The sequence below is a fragment of the Thunnus thynnus genome, chromosome 20 (assembly GCF_963924715.1).
Source record: "Thunnus thynnus chromosome 20, fThuThy2.1, whole genome shotgun sequence".
Taxonomy (NCBI): Eukaryota; Metazoa; Chordata; class Actinopteri; order Scombriformes; family Scombridae; genus Thunnus; species Thunnus thynnus.
Window position 1 is genome coordinate 15,729,306 of NC_089536.1, and position 18,477 is coordinate 15,747,782.

The 18,477-nt window shown below is 38.9% G+C and overlaps 1 protein-coding gene across 1 annotated transcript; it reads left to right on the top strand.

Annotated features, from left to right (window-relative positions):
* Positions 1–3,786: 3,786 nt before the first annotated feature.
* On the top strand, positions 3,787–17,507 carry LOC137171623 (integrin alpha-M-like). Its single transcript, XM_067575655.1, has 30 exons — positions 3,787–3,888; positions 7,245–7,347; positions 7,555–7,652; positions 8,096–8,166; positions 8,321–8,435; positions 8,774–8,901; positions 9,025–9,167; positions 9,937–10,087; positions 10,531–10,681; positions 10,958–11,031; positions 11,302–11,422; positions 11,897–12,033; positions 12,138–12,284; positions 12,373–12,591; positions 12,708–12,841; positions 13,099–13,241; positions 13,342–13,493; positions 13,623–13,748; positions 14,522–14,595; positions 14,865–15,006; positions 15,116–15,214; positions 15,303–15,382; positions 15,488–15,571; positions 15,675–15,744; positions 15,851–15,949; positions 16,075–16,155; positions 16,303–16,413; positions 16,514–16,627; positions 16,713–16,823; positions 17,067–17,507. The coding sequence occupies exons 1-30, from the start codon at positions 3,852–3,854 to the stop codon at positions 17,157–17,159; spliced, it is 3,408 nt and encodes a 1,135-aa protein (XP_067431756.1). The 5' UTR covers positions 3,787–3,851; the 3' UTR covers positions 17,160–17,507.
* The last annotated feature ends 970 nt before the right edge of the window (positions 17,508–18,477 follow it).

The following is an 18,477-nucleotide window of genomic DNA, read 5'->3' on the forward strand; positions in this document are numbered from 1 at the left end:
AATTTTTTACTCAGGTTTCAAGATCATGAAGACTTGTGCAAGCTCTGTCACTGCCTAAAAGAATCCCATTTACTCATGTGAATACAAACAGTCAACAAAGTACAAAGTAACTCTCAAAGATGTATGGAAATTAAACTTGTCATGCAAACAATATTAACCTTACCTGTGCTCTTGCTCCCTGTCCCCCAGCCTGCCATCCAGCGTTGTCTTCCAGCAGGGAGAGATCTGGCATTGCTAATGTCCACACACACAGGCTGGATATAATCACTGTAGCTGACTGTTTTAGACAGCTGCAGCAGCGCAATATTAGAACGGGTCATTTTGGTCACTGTAATTTTCATAACAGCCTGAGACCGTTGAGATCTCAAACTCCTCTGAGCCATCCACTAGTTGCAGGCCAAGAAACACACTCCAGTCTCCAATGTTTGGATTAGGGCTGTAGGGAAATAAATCCAGTCCACTCCGCAGCCCTGTTGAAGATGGCGGAGAACTTGTTGGTGTGGGTCTCAGAACACCTCCTGTCTGTGAGAGTCCTCCACATTCCGGGTCTGGAGAACAGGGGCATCGACCTCATGTTGAGAGGCAGCCTTCTGCCAGATGAGTGGGTGCTACACCCTGAGGTGGTGTAGCAGATTTGGGACTGGTTCGGGAGAGCGGAAGTGGACCTGTTTGCCAGTCAAAACAATACCCACTGCCCGCTAAGGTTCTCCCTGACACTGCAAGACGATCCACCCTTGGGGATGGATGAGTTTGCACACACGCCATGGCCAAAGAGGCTGCTTTATGCCTTTCCTGCTCTTCCTCTCATTCCCCTGCTGCTGGAGAGAGAGAGACAAGAGTGGCTGTTGGTCATCCTGATAGCTCCGGACCACCATTTGGTGCCATGGTATGCAGAGAGACCCAGATGTTGGCGCGCAGCCCTGGTCTATCCTGCAAGTGTGGGGGGCTCTGTCCCAGGAGGAACGCAACCCACATTAGGCCAACCTCTCCAGGCTTGGCTCCTGAGAGGAACAGGCTGATGCGGGCTGGACTGTCTGCACAGATGCTGCAGACCAAGAAGGGGATTCACCATTGCTTGCTACAAGGCAAAGTGGTTGGGATTCCAATGCTGGTGTGAGGAAAGGAGACTGTACCCCCTGACGTGCAGTGGGAGAGGTTCTCTCCTTTCTACAATATCTGGTGGAAAAGGGGCTGTCTCATGCCACTGTTTAAGTGTATGCAACAGTTGTTTCCTCCTGTCATGAGGGTTTTGGTGACAGACCTGTTTTCGCCCACCCCCTTGTGAAATGTTTTTTGCAGGGGGTTAGGAGACAACGGCCAGTGATGCGTGTGTCTCCACCCCCCAATGGGAACTGCCAGTGGTTGGCTTTGAGAGTGCATCTCCCAAGTTTACAGGCTGATGAGTAAGGACCTCCTGCTGCGGTCTGAGCACATTCCACACATGCCATAGCAGCGTCAACAGCCTTGTTCAGTGGGGTGAGTGTCGAGGACACATGCATGGCCGCGTCCTGGTCTATGCCTTGTCCATTCATAAGGTTCTATTTCTTAGACATGACAGGCTCCTTTTCAAGGTCCGTGCTCACAGGTGTGACTCAGGACTTGTGAAAAGGGTGGTGTGAGTGTCAGCTGTGGTACACCTGACCCCCCTGGGAAATTATACACTTGCATTCTCCTGTGATCAAAGATGACTCAGGAAATGGGGTGTGCAGGGTGTTTGGTGTATGATCTATGACCCCTGCGAGGTTAGGCCATGTTTTCACTCAGCTCAGGTCCATGTTAACTGGACTGGGTTGGGCCCCCTACTGCTCCACTTAAGCAGCTAGATTATAAAGTAGTAGAAGAGCCGCGGCGGCTAACCTTTATCCAGTCAGACTCAGTGAGGAAGTCTGATGACATGTTGCGGCAAGGCATACGTTGATCGGACTCTGCCTACTCTACCCAAAGAGTCCAGTAGAGGGCAGAGCCTGTGTGAGATAGAATGAAGGTTATGATATTGTAACTCTAGTTCTATAACCACAGATAGAACCCTCTACCTATGGACCCTGTCACCCCTTTCCCATCCGCTGCTTATAGAACTAGGGTTACAATATTGTAACCTTTGTTTCCTGCTCTGGGAGTCGTGAAGGTTTAAAGGTGATTCAGCATTCATTTTCAAATTAAATACAACGGTCTTGAAATTGAAGTAATCACAAAATCAAAACAGAAATTTGATTAATAAATTATGATATGGCATTTGATAGAAAGATACATAATGACAAAGAAATTTTTTTTAAAAAAAGGCTTGCCGGAGCCAATACACAGATCCATTTCCTCAAACCCATTTTGTGACTGCACAGGTTGCACAAGCACACTGTCAAACACGCCTTATATATCAGTTTAATTTTTTTATAGAGAAATGATGTGAAAATTTGCACCATATGTGCTCAGAGCATTAGGCTTTTGGGGTGAGCAGTAGCAGTAAAAGACATTCACTTAATACAGTAGGTACCTCCAAAAAACAATGTTTTTTTAAATGACAAAACTATGAATATTATATATCAGTTTAATTTTCTTACTCAGATTGCTCACCAGAAAACACAAGTCACACCGTGTGAAAGGATGTGAAATTTTGCACCAGACGTGGTCAGAGCATTGGGTTTTTAGGGTTGAGGTAATTCACTGGTATGCAGTAGCAGCAAAACAGGCTCACTTCCTTAAGTGGCCTCAGTGAGACAATGTGCATAGTTGTGATAAGAGGAAGAAGAAAAAAACTTTTTTCCAGATGAAGTTGTGATGAAACTAATTAATGAAGAAGAATGAGATTCTGATATAGCAGACTTTTATTTGTTTCCTTAGATAGGTGAAATACCTGTGGCACCATAACACAAAACTTTAGAGTCATTGTACATATAGTAGGTACCTCCAAAAAACATCTATAATGTTTTTAAATGTCAAAAATACAAATAAACAGCCAACAATAGAGACAAAGTTATTTATCAGATATTGAATCCAATTATGATCCACCAACTCATGCTGTCTGCCTCTATATGGCACACAATGCCGACACATGCAGATGGGATGAGAGCACAGAGGAAGTCCAGCAGGAAAGGAGAAATGGACCTTTTTATTTTTAGATTTTTTCCTTCATGAGACGGATTGTCTAAACAGTGCCTTTGAAGGTGTTTATCTGCCCATGGTGAAGTTGGACCACATAGTAAAACTTGGTGTGTTTGTAATATGAAATTTAAACTTCCTCTCTCCTTGGCTGATGTCAGAAGGAAATCAAAGACATCAACAGCACTGTTGGAGAAGGGAACCATAAAAATATCTCAAGAAAAGCTTGACTTTTGCGTTGGCATTTTCCCTCAATAGCATCTACAACTGTATGCCCAGTGAGCCTTCTTGCTTGAATTTAAAGTGATGAAAACATTTTCAAGTCTGAAAACACTTTCGTGATCTGAATAAAACCTCCTCACACTGGTATCTGACATCCTCTTGTTTTTTCTCAGTGACAAATGTAGTGCCATGCCTGCCAACAAGAGCTGTGATTTGTGGTAAAGTTTTTTTTGCTATTTATCATTTTAATCATTATTCATCAGACTTACATCAGAATGAGCATCAGTACCCAAAACATCATTCTGGGTTTAATATAGTATGTGTATAATATATATATATATATATGTATGTATGTATATGTGTATATACAATGTGCTCACATACAACAGAAAGTGTTTGTCGACATTGTAACCCCTCCTACCCCCTCCTACAAAGTTTGGTTACCTTGGCTTTGAACACACCTTATTATTTCTGCATTTTACTTTCGACATCTCCCTCCAAGTCATACTTTTAGTGCTTTTCATGGGAGTAACACAATGGACTGGAAAATATCTACAACATTATTCTTCTCAGGTGAGACAAAATATATGTGTGTGTGTATGTGTGTGTGCACAGATTTGTCTTTGATTTGTCTTTGTCTCAATCTACGAAATCCAACTTTACTTAACTTTTAGGTCTCATGGTTCAGGAGCTCAGACAAAGTGCTTCATATGGCGCTAATTACACCTAAAACTTATACTAGTCCCCCCATCCCCCGTCCCCCGTCCCCACACACACACACATTTCTTATCAAATCCATTCATTTCTTATATATATCCTACTCATCCTGTGCAGGCTTGCAAGGCGGACTGAAGGTAGTGTTTTTCAGAGGGCTGACACATAAAGACAGACATCCTAAATTATTATGTTTGAATTCAAATTGAATTGTTAATACTGCAACAGACATTACTCAGCTCTCGAAAGTTAACATGATAGCATTTGCTGAATGTATACAACTTGTGAAACATATCAGACACCAACACAACACATCCTACTTATCTATCTCACTCATCAGAAGGAAGCTGATGCAAATTTTCAACAGTTTTTATAGTACACTGTATCTAATGTGACAAGTTGCCATGTAGGAGGGCAGTAACAAACTTCCTGCAAACCCCTTGGTGATATATATAATACATATATATGCTATATATATATTGCAGTATGATCGAGACTGTGTAAAAACACAAAAGAACTGGATGACATGAACTAAATGATAGGTAACTATGAACAGGTTAACACTAACAAATAAAATCTACAATATACTACAATATAGTATTTTCTGTAATTGTCTTCCTGAATCCATAAAAGCCACAGTAGAAAAAGCAGAACTTGAGGGTGATGATAAAATTATTATTATTTTTTTTATGCATTTATTGGGTTTTTTTGTTTTATTTTTGAAAGACTGTAACATTAAAAGTATAACATGATGTCATTTTAGAACATTTTGAAATTTAATGGCTACCAAAATTAATTCATATGCATCTGCAAGTGTCTGCCTTAGGTTCAACAGATCCATTAAAGGAAGTTAACCATTTTAAAGCTGTCGGCCATGAGTATATATCTTGTCAGATGGTCAAAGAGTTTATACAACTTTGACCATCTTAGAAAAAAAGGTGAAAAGAAAGACCTTGTTTTTGCAACATTTAAACAAATATATCACTCAATGACAGGATAACCCTTGATAAGGCAAATATAGATGCTGTGTGAAGTAGTGCACTGTATCTTTATATTCAAGTCTAGGTATTTATCATGTATAGTAATTGAGTCACTATGTTTAGAATTTAACTAGACTAGGTCAAAACCTAGTATATGGCTGGTGTATGGGTGTGCAAAATTGTGGCCAGTTTGTTACAGGGATAATCAGTGGTAGTGTCTGTAATGTGAATTCCTGGATATTATATATTCATCTGGAGGCTGTGGTGGAAATTATAAATGAAATTTTTGGCAGCATTGGGTTCAAATGGTATTTTAATGCTGTTGTTCATCGTTTGTGGTGTGAAAACGTCAGAGAAATAAAAAGTGTGCGTCCTGGTATTAGTTCAATTAATTCAATTATAAAATCTAAAAGGGCGTCTCTGCTGGGCGTCTCTCCTGCCGGCTACTAAGCTCCACCGTCAGCAAGAGAGTCGATCACACTGGCGGTAGAGCAGGAGACGCTGTTATGTGTCTGTTATGACTGACACATACAGCAGAAGTTCAGCCGACTTTTCTGTATTTCATGCCGCAGCTAGGGGCTCAGAGCAGGAAGCAGTCGCTCTGCGTCACGCTGCAGAAATGTCAGTATTCCAGTAAAACACAGACGGAGGAGGGGAAGGGGCGGGAGCGGCGCGGCCGGTTGGGGGAGGGGGGGCATATAAACTGAAAGACACATGGTGTACATTTTGATTTATGGTATAAAGCTGCCGTGTATTGTATTATGGAAGATAAACTGCCATCCAGACATACAGAGCTGATACAGATAATTATATGTATTGTATGTTTAAAACTGTGGAAAACAATTTTGTACTGTAATACAACAAACTGTAATCGAAAGCATCACAGTAATTAAACCGATACTTGCTGACCTCAGGAGGAGGAGGAGTCTGGATAAATCTCAGCGCTTCCCCTGGATCATTTTGGATTTATGAACTGACAGCACTGAACTCTATGCACCTTATGGATGTTTTGCACTTTGGCACTGGTTGCACTTTATGTACTCTATATGTTATTCTGAAATTCAATACAGATCTTTTAAAAATGTAATACTACTCCTGTGCGTGGGCGTGAGTGGAACAAGTAGGTCTATCTACAGACTGGCGGTATCTACACAACACACCCACTTTACTACATGACACACCCACTTGGTTAGGTTTGGGCATGAAGAGTGAGATGTTTAGGGTTAGGCCATGTTTGCACCTGGCATTAACATGTGTCTTGGGTGATCTGATCACAAGTGGACAGCTCTAAGCACAGGTGTGAACTCACCCAAGACGCATTGAGGATGCATTGAGATCTGATGGCTTAGAGATCAGGGGGGCATGTCACGTAGTGAAGTGGGTGTGTTGTGTAGGTCAGCAAGACTGCAGATAAACCATGGATGTATTATAAGAGCTGGATCCCCCACTGACCCTGCCCACGAGTTCCCGCTCGGCCCATAGACTTTACATTGTGATGATGTCACAAATATTTAAATTGCTTTTCTTGCCATGAGGAAAGTTTTACAAATATAAAACCTCCATGGATCAAAAGTTCATAATAGAAAGAGTCATAATTGACCTTCTTTGCAGTTCAAGGTGTCCTGTCAACAGTTTTACAGACATCTCTTTTACAATGGTGGTCTATTGGGAAAATGCTTCTTGGGCTGCAGAGGGATTTTTCACTGCACTACTGCAAGTGGCCACAGGGAAAAATTGGCTGAGACAAGGAACTGAGCAGCGGTGCCTATCCAGCTCTTTTTATACATCCATGAGATAGACCCCTCTTCAGTGGAAGCTGTAAATGATCTCTAATGATGTAATAGAAAGCTGTTGCGCCAATTCATTTTGAAAAAGCAACAGCCAATGGGGAAACTCCAACACTAGGCCGGTTGACCAATGGTGCAACTCCATCACTCACTCAGTCACTCACTCACTGCATGTGTAGGGCTATTCAAGCCCCACTGTTGCAGTCCATCCAAAAATTTCTGACTTTTGCACCCTCTAGTGGTAGTAAAAAAGACAACTCACACACTACACCTCATAGACTGTATAGACTGAAAGTAACACAGACTGTACAGATTTTCTGATTTTCACAAGGACTGTCTCCTTTTTCTGCAAATAAAAACATGAGAATAATTTGAAAGATACTATAACTGTACACATGGTGGCTTTAAATCAGATAAATTGTGTGGTTCTTCCTTCTTTATTCCTCAGTGTTACAAGCTGCACTTTGTTTCAATGTCGATCCTGTGGCTTGGAAGTCCTTGAGTCACTCTGCTGCAGGTTTTGGATACCAGGTGGTGCAAAGACAATCAGAGTAAGTAGTGTGGTGGAACATGGGTCTACAGTAACCATATCTGCTGCTTCACATCTGCTATGATAGGGTTTTTTCCAGCTTGCATCGCTGTCATATGCCAGTTTCACAGTAATGAAGTCATAAGCATGCAGCATTTCTTAACAGATAAAATGTGGGATTTATTGAGCTACACTGTACTCACCTGATTTTTGGGTTTTATTTCCTCAGTTTGCTGGTCAGTGCCCCCCTTGCACAATATTCATCAAGTCAGAGAGGGAAAATATTTAAGTGCTCCACCGAATCCTGCAGGGAAGTATCAGTACGAGGTGAACAACTACTCATTTCAAAATGCTTTATTGATTCTTTAGCTTTTGTCATCTGATAGATATTGTTTCAGGGGATTTGTAAGACAGATACTGAGGCATCTTTCTTTATCCTTACTGGCTTACTTGCCAACTGACTGAATATAATAACGTTATTCTACTTGTTCCCATAACAGTTCCTTTTGTTTTTAAAAATGCTAGGACTCAATAATTGACATGTTAAGATAGAGATTGTATTCCATTTTGTTGTAAATTGGTTATATAAGCATAAAATATGCATAGTTGTGAGACACTGCTGTACAGTCATGACTGGGTAATGTTGTAATAGTTATCAGATCAGATTGGGAAATATTTTACCAGTGGTGACTGTGGTTTGGTCACTGAGAATGTAGTTGTGTTGTATCTTGATGATTTTAACATAGCCGAAGGCTGATGTTTTTATGCAGTGCCAGAATTTGCAGTCAACATGTCCCTTGGTTTGACAATGACAAGTGATCCCACCACAAAAAACACTCTGGTAAGTTGGTAAAGTGCAAAGATTTGCATGTTATTGATGATAAAAATGCAGAGGTTTGTATCTTTACCAAATCCATTTTTTTCAGCTTGAAAACAGAAAAGAGAACAGTAAAATAATCATCTATTAATCAGGACTTGGTCTTATCTCTTTTCAGGCATGTGGTCCAACAATCCCAAAGGACTGCAAAAGTATCACGCTGTATAATGGTGTATGCTTGCAGTTATCCAGTTATGATCATGTTGAATACTCTGTGCCTTCTTCTTCTGAAGGTACACAGGTTGAGTTTTTTTTACAATCTCAAAGGGAGTGATAAAAAAGGTCTAGTAATATTTGAGCACCACTGCACACACTTATCACTTCATACACACAACCCAACATGCATATTGGTAGAAATCTGAGCATTGGATTATTTGTATTATACTGCTTCACATTGCCAAGAGGCTTTTCTGGAGTGATCAGCACAACAATATGCCTGAGCACTGGAACAAGCAGACAGACAATATAGCAATGTGTAATGTTCACAACAGGATGACATAAAAGTTTTAAATCACTGTGCTTAAGAGGAAACTGTATATAATTATTCAGATGTATTTCTCCTTTTTGACAGAGTGTCGAACCCAAGCAGACATTGCATTTCTGTTGGATGGCTCAGGCAGCGTAGTTGCAGAGGATTTTGATACAATGACGACTTTTGTGAAAAATCTGGTCGGATCATTCCAGGGACAGGATACAAAGGTAGGATTGTACTCAAAAAATACCTCAGCCCTCCATGTAACTTGTTTGATTACATTATTACTGTTGAATACACATCTCCATTTATATCCATACATATTTCCATTTTTTCTTCTTTTTTTCCAGTTTGCCATTGCCCAGTTCTCCACAAATCCCAAAGTCCATTACTACTTTGACACTTTTAATACTAATAACTGGAAATCTCAAATTGATGGAATAAGGCAGTTAACTGGAGGGACTAACACAGCTAAAGCCATCGAACACGTTGTGTAAGTGCTTTCATGATGCTAGTGTGTGACACCATCCTCAGAAGTTAACAATGTGTTTATTAGATTTTAGAGTTTTCCTATCGTGTTATGATATGTTGTTCATATTGATTTTCAACAGTCATGCCAAGTTTAATACAAATCAGCAGCATTACATCTAAACTGGCTTTCAAAACTTTTTCAAAATATTTCTATAAATAAATACTTCAAAATCTACTGTTACCAAATGTAATTTAAAATCAGCTCAACACATTATACAGAAAAATAATCGTTTAGAAGTACAGTACTTACAGTACTTAAAGTACATCTCACACCACTCACTATTACAATTATTGGTTAATCTGGGAAATATTAAATTGGGGTTTGGACACCTGAGGGATTCTTTTGCCTGCACACTGTTGAGAGGCAACAAGACAGCAAGTAAATGGCACAACTAGTGGTATTAAGCCATGAGACTTTTGGTTTTATTTGCTTAGGATCTGATATTTCTGCCTCAATGGAGAGTGTATGGGATTTTGTTTTCTGTGCTCATAGCACTAAAAAGTTAAAAATTCACCAGCAACATGTTTTCAGAAACAATGTCCATGTTACTCAGAAATCTCAGAGAGACATCTCAAAACTTGTACAAATAAAACCAAAACTATTTGCATGGCTTGATGCTACTGAGGTAAGTGACAACCTTTTATTTCTTAACCTATAAAGACATTTAATTTTCTTTCATTAAAGATGTACCACAAGAACATGTATTAAAAGTAGATTTTTCTTTTGACAGCAACAATGTCTTCTCGGCAAGCAAAGGCTCCAGGTCAGATGTGAAGAAGATTTTAATAGTCATTACAGATGGAGAATCTAATGACTGGAATGATTTGCAAAATGCAGTAAATTTAGCTGAAAAGAAAAAGATTGTTCGATTTGCTATTGGGGTAAGTTGCATTTATACTGTATGAATATGTGTTGTGTTAACATGTTAAAAAGTTAAAGCACATCTGACTAACACATCACATACAGCTCAGGTGACAGCAGCTACCTATACTCTGTTTTCTGTGGGATTTAAGAACTCTTATTGTACACATTGTACACTTAACCATAATTGAGGAGTTTCAGGTATACCTAGAAAATTGCCTTTTGTGTTTCTGAAAATAGTTTATACTTTCTACACTCCAAAATTTACAGGTATTATCGATAAACAAACCTTTAACTGCACAGAAAAAACAAATGATTTAATGCTGCATGCTTGCATACTAAAGACATGATGATCAGTTTGAGAGTCAGTAATATAAATGGAGCCAATATTTTACTTTTGTGCATACAAATTGATTTTGTTGTACAGTACAACACCTCAAACATGTTTTCTCAACATCCCTAGGTGGGGGGTGCATTTACAAAAGACACAGCAAAACAGGAACTGGCCACCATTGCATCTAAACCCTCAGCAAATCACATGTTTCAAGTATCAAACTTTGACACTCTTGAACAAATACGGCAGAATTTACAGGACAAAATCTTCTCTATTGAAGGTACAAATGTAACCTTATCATGACAGCTTCACATCATTTTTGTGTTTCATTGTGATATTGTTATAGTTCCAAAGTAAACAATTATTATGTCATTTATTACGAAGTGCCATTTTAAACTTAACTGCCAGTCATTAGAAGTGACAATATTAGAAAATATAGACTTACTGTTTTAACAAAAAAATACATAAATATCTAGGCAAATACTTAATAATTACAACTCAGAGCTATAATCAAATTTCAAATCTGTATACTAACTCATTTATGTTGCTGTTACAGGATCTCAAACCGGTGGAGAGTCACTGAAAATGGAAATGGCTCAAGAAGGATTCAGTGCAGCTTATGTGCCTGGGGTAATTAAAAACACAAGACCCTCACTGGACAGTATAGTCTTAGAAACACACACACACACACACACACACACACACACACACACACACACACACACACACACACACACACACACACACACACACACACACACGTCTGTGTGTCACTCCTTGTGGCTGAAAAGCATATAGCTATATAAGGTCCAGATGATGAATGTATGATGCATTTAGCCTTTTCCTTGGCTGATGTTTTGTGCCAAACACATTTTCTATACATTTCTGTCTAAATTGCAGGGGATTCAGATGGGTATTGTTGGTGCCAACCAGTGGAAGGGAGGTTACCAGAAATATACAAGCACAGGCCAGAAGGGGATCTCCTATGAGCCTTCAAATATGGAACCTGACAGTTATCTGGGTAAGAATATTACAGTACATGCAATGGTGTATTTACACTGCTGTACTGTAATCCTTCCTCCCATCTTTTGAAAACACAAGAGTTTGGAAAAGGGACATAAAAAAAGCAAATGAGGACTAAGGAGTGAAAACTATGATTCAAAGTTGTGCAGAAGCCAGTAAGATATCAACAAATCCTGAAGACGCAGCTTATATAGATATTGTGATGATTTTAAAATGTGTTCAGGGAAGACCAAAGTGAAGGCTCCTCATGGTATCCAGATTTAAATGCACACAAGAAAAGCAAAGAATATTCTGAACTAGAAGCATCCTGCAAGGAAAAGTGTGTAGGGGGTGACCCAAAGCAAGTTTTTTAATGTTAAATCAAAAAAAGAATAAATAATGCTTATTTGTAATTAATAGCTTGCTGAAATGTGTAATTTTAAAGATTGTTCCCAGCCTTTGTATACTAATAAGCTTGACTCTTTAATTCTAGGTTACTCCATGGCAGTCGCCAAAACGCGGTTGGGCACACTGACAATTGTTGGTGCTCCAAGATATCAACACACAGGAGTTGTGATTTCAGTTAATGAAAACAGTCTTGACCAAACAATTGATCCCTTTGCTTGGCAGGTGTGTGCTCACAATTAAGACAATGTATTAATTTAATATTTTTAATCTTAAATTAAAGGTTGTTGTTTCCTCACTTTACTAATTGTTTTTTGTTGCTTACACAGTTTCAGATTGGTGAATATTTTGGTGCAGTGGTTTGTGCCATGGATGTGGATCGTGACACGTACACTGACCTAGTCCTCATATCTGCCCCTATGTACATAGACAGTGATAGAGAGGGACGAGTTTATGTTTGCAGCTTATCAAATGAGGTAAATGACAGTTTTATCCAGAATCTATTGGATTTTTTCAATGAGAATTCAAACATTGACTCTCATCCTTTTTTCCTATTTCCACCAGAGAGTTGAGTGTCGCTTCGATAATCCATTAGTACTGAGAGGGGATGCATCTGACCAAGGAAGGTTTGGGTCTTCTCTCGCTGTATTGCCTGACCTTAACAGTGATGGTCTCAATGATTTGGCAGTTGGAGCACCTTTGGAGAATGGTGGTCAAGGTAGCATCTACATCTTCCACGGTGAAACAGGAGGAGGAGGAAGAATTCATCCTACTTACTCACAGGTGAGCGAGAACAAAGAAGCAACAAGAGGATTTAAATGATACATATGGCTTCTTGTTTAATATACAATTTAGAAAAAAATAATTTTTTATTGATTAAAATGTTTTCATTTACGTAGAGAATCGCTTCCTCTGAAGTCCAGCCAGGACTGAAGTTCTTTGGTATGTCGATCAGTCAGTCGTCTTTTGACCTTAGTAACGACAATCTGCCTGATTTAGCAGTGGGTTCAAAGGGAACAGTTGTCTTACTCAGGTAAGATGCTCCTGTCACACATTATTACTCTCAAGTGTAATTCTACCATTTGTGTTCATTTATGTAATTTATGTATAAGGTTTATAACCATGAAGTCTCCACCTTTCATAGTAACACAATTTTAAGTCTCTTGTTACTAATTTAGGACAGAACTGTTCACCAATAGCGGATTGTATCAGGCAGCTAAAATAAGATTTACCAGTTGTCATTTTAGTATACTGCTTTACAATTTTCATATGTACTCTGTCCATATCCAGATCAAAGCCTATAGTAATGGTAGATGCTGCGGTGACGTTCAACCCAAACAAAATCCAAACTCAAAACTCAGACTGCTCAAAACCACTGGACAACACAGCTACAATCTGCTTTACCATGACCGGACGCTCTACAGTAGATAAAGGTCACTGATTCTCTTAACTGTCTCTAAACCACAGACCCACTGTCCGTCCATTTAGATATGTATGTACATGAGTAACCTTTAAATGAAACTCTAGTTCCAGCTAGAGCAACGATTAATTATACTTTAACGCTGGATGCCACACGTAAGGTCCCAAACAACCGAGCTTACATCAGGGAGAAACAACGAGAGCAGAGTGGATCAATAACTCTTGGCTTAGAGCAACGATGCTTCGATGTGAACTTCCACATTGAGGTGAGTCGTTTAAAACCTAATAACATCAGGAAAACCCACTACAACCCACACAGCTTCAATGTGAAAAACATAATTTTTGATATAACCAACCTTCACCTTGATATTCATAATAGTACCCTCCTCTCACAGGCCTGTCCAGAAGATGCTCTGAATCCACTTAACAATGAGCTCCAATTCACCTTTGATGGTTTGCCTTCTGACAAAAAACTCAGCCCAAGTCTGGCCCAACAGGCCCAGACAACAACCTTTCATCCTGTAAGTAATCTTTAAAGACACCCTTGTTTATTGGTCGGTTTTATTCATACTGAGGGTGTTTTCAAACCTGTATTCATTTGCTCTGGTCCAAATCAGTGGATAAGTTGGTAAACTTGGTGTGCTTTGATGAATTTCCAACTAAAAAGCATCACTACAAGCTCATTGCTTACATGTGTCTGGGGTGGGAGCAAGAACATAAACACAAAAGAAACTCCTGAAGAATGTCTGGCTACGTCATCATGTTCCCACCAAAAACAAACCACTCCAGAGTTTGTTTGGAACTGGACTGAGACCATATCCTCGAGGGTCTCGGTATGGTTATTTTGGTCCACACCTGAGTACGATTACTGTGCTCAGATCTGCCCAGAAGAATCACATCAAGGGAGAAAATTTACCAGTTCGATTCATACTATTCATTCACTATTGTCTTCACTGACTGTCAGAATTTCAACTGAACTGAAGATTTAACAATAAAGTTCAAGGGTTGTGAAGTTAAGAAAAACAACTTGACTTTCTGATTCATGTTTGTCACATGTTGACAATACTTTTTGTGATTAATTACATGGTTGCCACATCATGACAGATATCACCACATACTTGAGCATTAGCTACTATGTGGAGAGCTCTCCAGTACTATGAAATGCTCAGGAATCGTCCGTCAAGCTTTCTGAATAATGTTCAGTTGTAATTCTGATTGTTTGTCATGTCTGTCTTGGCCGTTTGCTCTTACACTTTCTGAACATACATGGTTTACTTCATACTGTCTTTCACAGTTACAGTTTGAAATCAACTGCGGCTATGACAACAACTGTATAGATAACCTGAAAGTGGATTTCAACTTCACCAGGTGAGGCTGAGTTTCAAATGTGAAGCCTGACTTAGGTGTTTGGATCTACTGTATTATTTGTGGATTCACTATTGGTGGGCAGGTGACATGTTTAACTTTTCTCTTTGCACTCCCAAATTGGTCAACATGCTCTTTTAATTCTACTCTTTCAGCAGAGCGTTTGGTGTGTTACTCTTTTTGTACATGCTGGACTAAAGTTACATGCACCTGTACTCTCTCTGTGTTTTTTTTTCCTCCCTTCACTTTTCCATGTTTTCCTAATCTATCAGTTCCTCAGAGGTCAAAGTAGGCATTGATGAACTGCTGGAGGTCACTGTGTCAGTGGAAAACAGGGAGGAAAACTCCTACAACAGCCATGTCATTCTCACGTACCCACCTGGGCTCTCCTACAGGAAGGTTACAGGCCTGCAGGTGAGGATCAAGTCTGTTTCAATTCAACTCTGGTCAGCTGCTCTCTGAGTTTATGCAGTGATTGTGGATTATGTGTGCTTTTGTTTAATTAATTTATTTTTTAATAAAGGGAAGAATTGAGTGCAACTCCTTGGACAGTGGAGCTGGCTTATCTCAGGGAAAGACAGACTGCACTATTGACAAGCCTATTTTCAAGAGCAACGCTAAGGTTTGTAGTGTGTACAGAAGCATCTCATCTCACTGCAGCTGAACCGAGAGAGGAGACAATCTGATCTCTCTCATTCTTTTCATTTTAGGCGATCTTCATTGTGTCCTATGGGATTGAAGCCAACAGTCAACTTGACAGGAAGTTATTCATCACTGCAAATGCCACCAGGTACTGTTGTGTTCATCTTCCAGCCTATAAGCACATCACTGTACATGTGTGTATGTGACAATTATTATTATTACTCATGTGTACAATTAATTTCACCTCTCTTAGTGGGAACGAGCACTCCAAGTCAAGTGAACTTTACAAAATGAAAGGGATTGATGTGAAGTACAGCGTTTTTATGACAATTGAAAGGTTTGTGTTCTATGTGATTTAATAAGTTTAAAAATATTTTAAAATAATTTAAAGTGACATTGTAAAGCTCAATGTCTTTGAAACATTCAATGTTTCTGTTCAGTTCCCTCAGCTACAGCAATTTCACTTACGGCAAGAGTAATTTGCAGAAACCAGTCCAACAATCAATTAAGGTAAAAAATCTTATCCTAACATAATATCCTTTTTAAAAAGGTTAATTAACTTTTTTCAGACTTGACTTTAATGCTCAGTTAGTCTTTTTCTTTTCTCCCCTCTTAGGTTGTAAATGACATCAGAGCACTGAATTTCACTGTGGTGATCAGGGTGCCGGTAAAGCTCGGTGATAAAGACATATGGGTGGATTCGAGCAGTTTGCAGGTAACATGTGGGAACTCATTGTTACTGAAACCCCAGAAGTCTCAAATGTAGCTGTTTTTATGCACCTAAAGCCTTGTGGATGAATTTGTTCTCTGTTAAACTGACATGAATCAGCTCTATTTCAGATTCCAGACTGCCAAAGAGATAAAGATGAAAAACCCACCGTCACAAATTTTGTTGCTCAGATACAGAAAAATAAGTCAGTGGTAAGTATCAGAGGCTCTACCATCTGTACATGGTGGAATTTAATCTAATCATATATAGATTTAGAAATGTATGGTATTTTAGTGCATTACACATAAGTTTTCCCTGTTTCCAGCAATAAATGTAGGCCTACTTTTAATCACCCACAGGACTGCTCTGTAGCCAATTGCAGAGTGTTCAAGTGCAATCGATTCACGGGAACTCTGGAGATTAAAAAGTACACAATCTCTGCCAACCTTAGTTCTGAATGGATAAAGCAGGTAACTAATGTGTGTGTATTAAAAATAATAATGTTCTAATGAAAATGAACAATCCTAAAGATTAAATTAAATGTCCAATTCCCCTGTTTTTCTTACACAGATTGGACTTGGTTCTGCCAAATTCCTCTTGACCAGCATGGCCAGTCTGGAGTATGACATAAACCAGTACATCTTCTTTTCAGTGCGGTCAAATAACAATCCTCCCATTCACAAGGTAATTACACATCAGATTTGTTTATTTGTGTTTGAAAAGAGCTTGAATGGAGATCCGATCCAAAATCTGTCACTGCACATCTCAGATTGTGGCAGAGGTAGAAGTGTATCCTGAACCAGACTTCACCAAAGAGATTGTTGGAGGATCTCTGGGAGGGTTGGCTCTGCTGGCTTTACTCACTGCTGGCCTGTACAAGGTGAGATACTTTACATGCACTATATCAGTTTATTACACAGCATCATGGAGGCAATACGACAATTTGAGGTCTGGTATTGGGCACCCTTTATCACAAAATATGCCCAGTTACAATACTTGAATGTGGCATATTTATATTTTCATTATTCTCTCATTTGGTTTGGTTCTTTTTATGTTTTTATTGTGCATCTTTAATTCAGGATTGCAGTGTTTTTATCTAACTTCCTTTGTTTTGTACTCTCAGGCTGGATTTTTCAAGAGTAAATACAAGGAGATGATTAATGAGGGGGAAACAGCTGATCTGAGGGTTGAGGGAGGCAAACCCACACCAGAGTAACAAACATGAAGTCAGTTGATGCCCCACAGACAAGCTGATACAAGCTAGAAAACACCAAATCTGTTCCAACATCTACACTGGCTTTGTCATCTCGGATTAGTTCATCTGTACCATAAATTGTTGTGCGTTTTTGTCCTAAATAGAAAATATATAAATATGTTGCCATTTTCATGAATAGACATTTGAATGGAAAATATATTTGTGCAACCACTTTCATTTCATTAACCTGAAAAAGAGCTTGTGATGCATACATAGAGCGGCAAGAGTTTTAGAGCTTCAAAACTGATTTTGTAATCCACATTTTGAACTGAATAGCTTACTGTTGGTCTATAATTAAATATTTGCAAACCATGTGTTAATTTGTACATTTTATTTTAAGTGAAAAATTATTCAATACAGTATAATCCTTTGGAGTCTAGGTGTCATCACATGATGTACTGTAAAATTACTGAAATACACAGTGGAACGTTAAGAGTGAGCACCTTACTTGCTTGAGATATACTTTATGTATTTTGATGTATATAGATATATTTGATATGACTTTTATTGATAATGTGAGCTGCCTTGTTTTTAATTACATTTTAAAATGTGCAACATTGTGTTCTGAATGCATGTAAAAAGATATATTTGATGCTTCATCAATTTTTATTTCATGTGTGATTAAAATTACGTTTTTTTTTTTTAAATTGACCTTATACAAAGCTGATCATGACAATTTTATGTAGGAAGAAAACAAAGGTATAAATGAGTATTGAGCATAAATAACATAAAGGTTGTCCTTCATTTAAGCGGATTCAGTGGAACATTTTGGAAATGACATTGTCTTTTAAAATAATTCATCATATTACAGAAAAATATCTTTTATTGTTAAAAAATCATCATCAACATCTTTGGCCTTATGATGCAACATTTTCTTCAACATTTTTCTTCTATTTGACCTGCGTTACTGTATGTGCATTTACAGAATTTAAGTGAGGCTTATGAGGAGTGTTTAAAGTGGTCAATCAACTTGACTTTTAAGTGCAATAATGAATTGCTTCAAGCATCCTTTTGACAACAGACCTAATAGCTTGACAACAGGAACATAGAGGTAATGGGTAAAAAGAAGGACAGGAATGAGGACATGGAGAAACCTGCTGCTCCTCCTGTGGAGGCAGGAGAAGGCATGTTGCCCACTGTTTCCTTTAAGAATGACCCAAATCTTGAAGTTTTGGCAAAGATCTGAACATCTGCACAGAGAAATTTGCTTCCACCTTTTGTTACAACAGCCACCTGGAACCAAGATGAATCTGACTTGCATAGCAGAGGGCCACCCTGA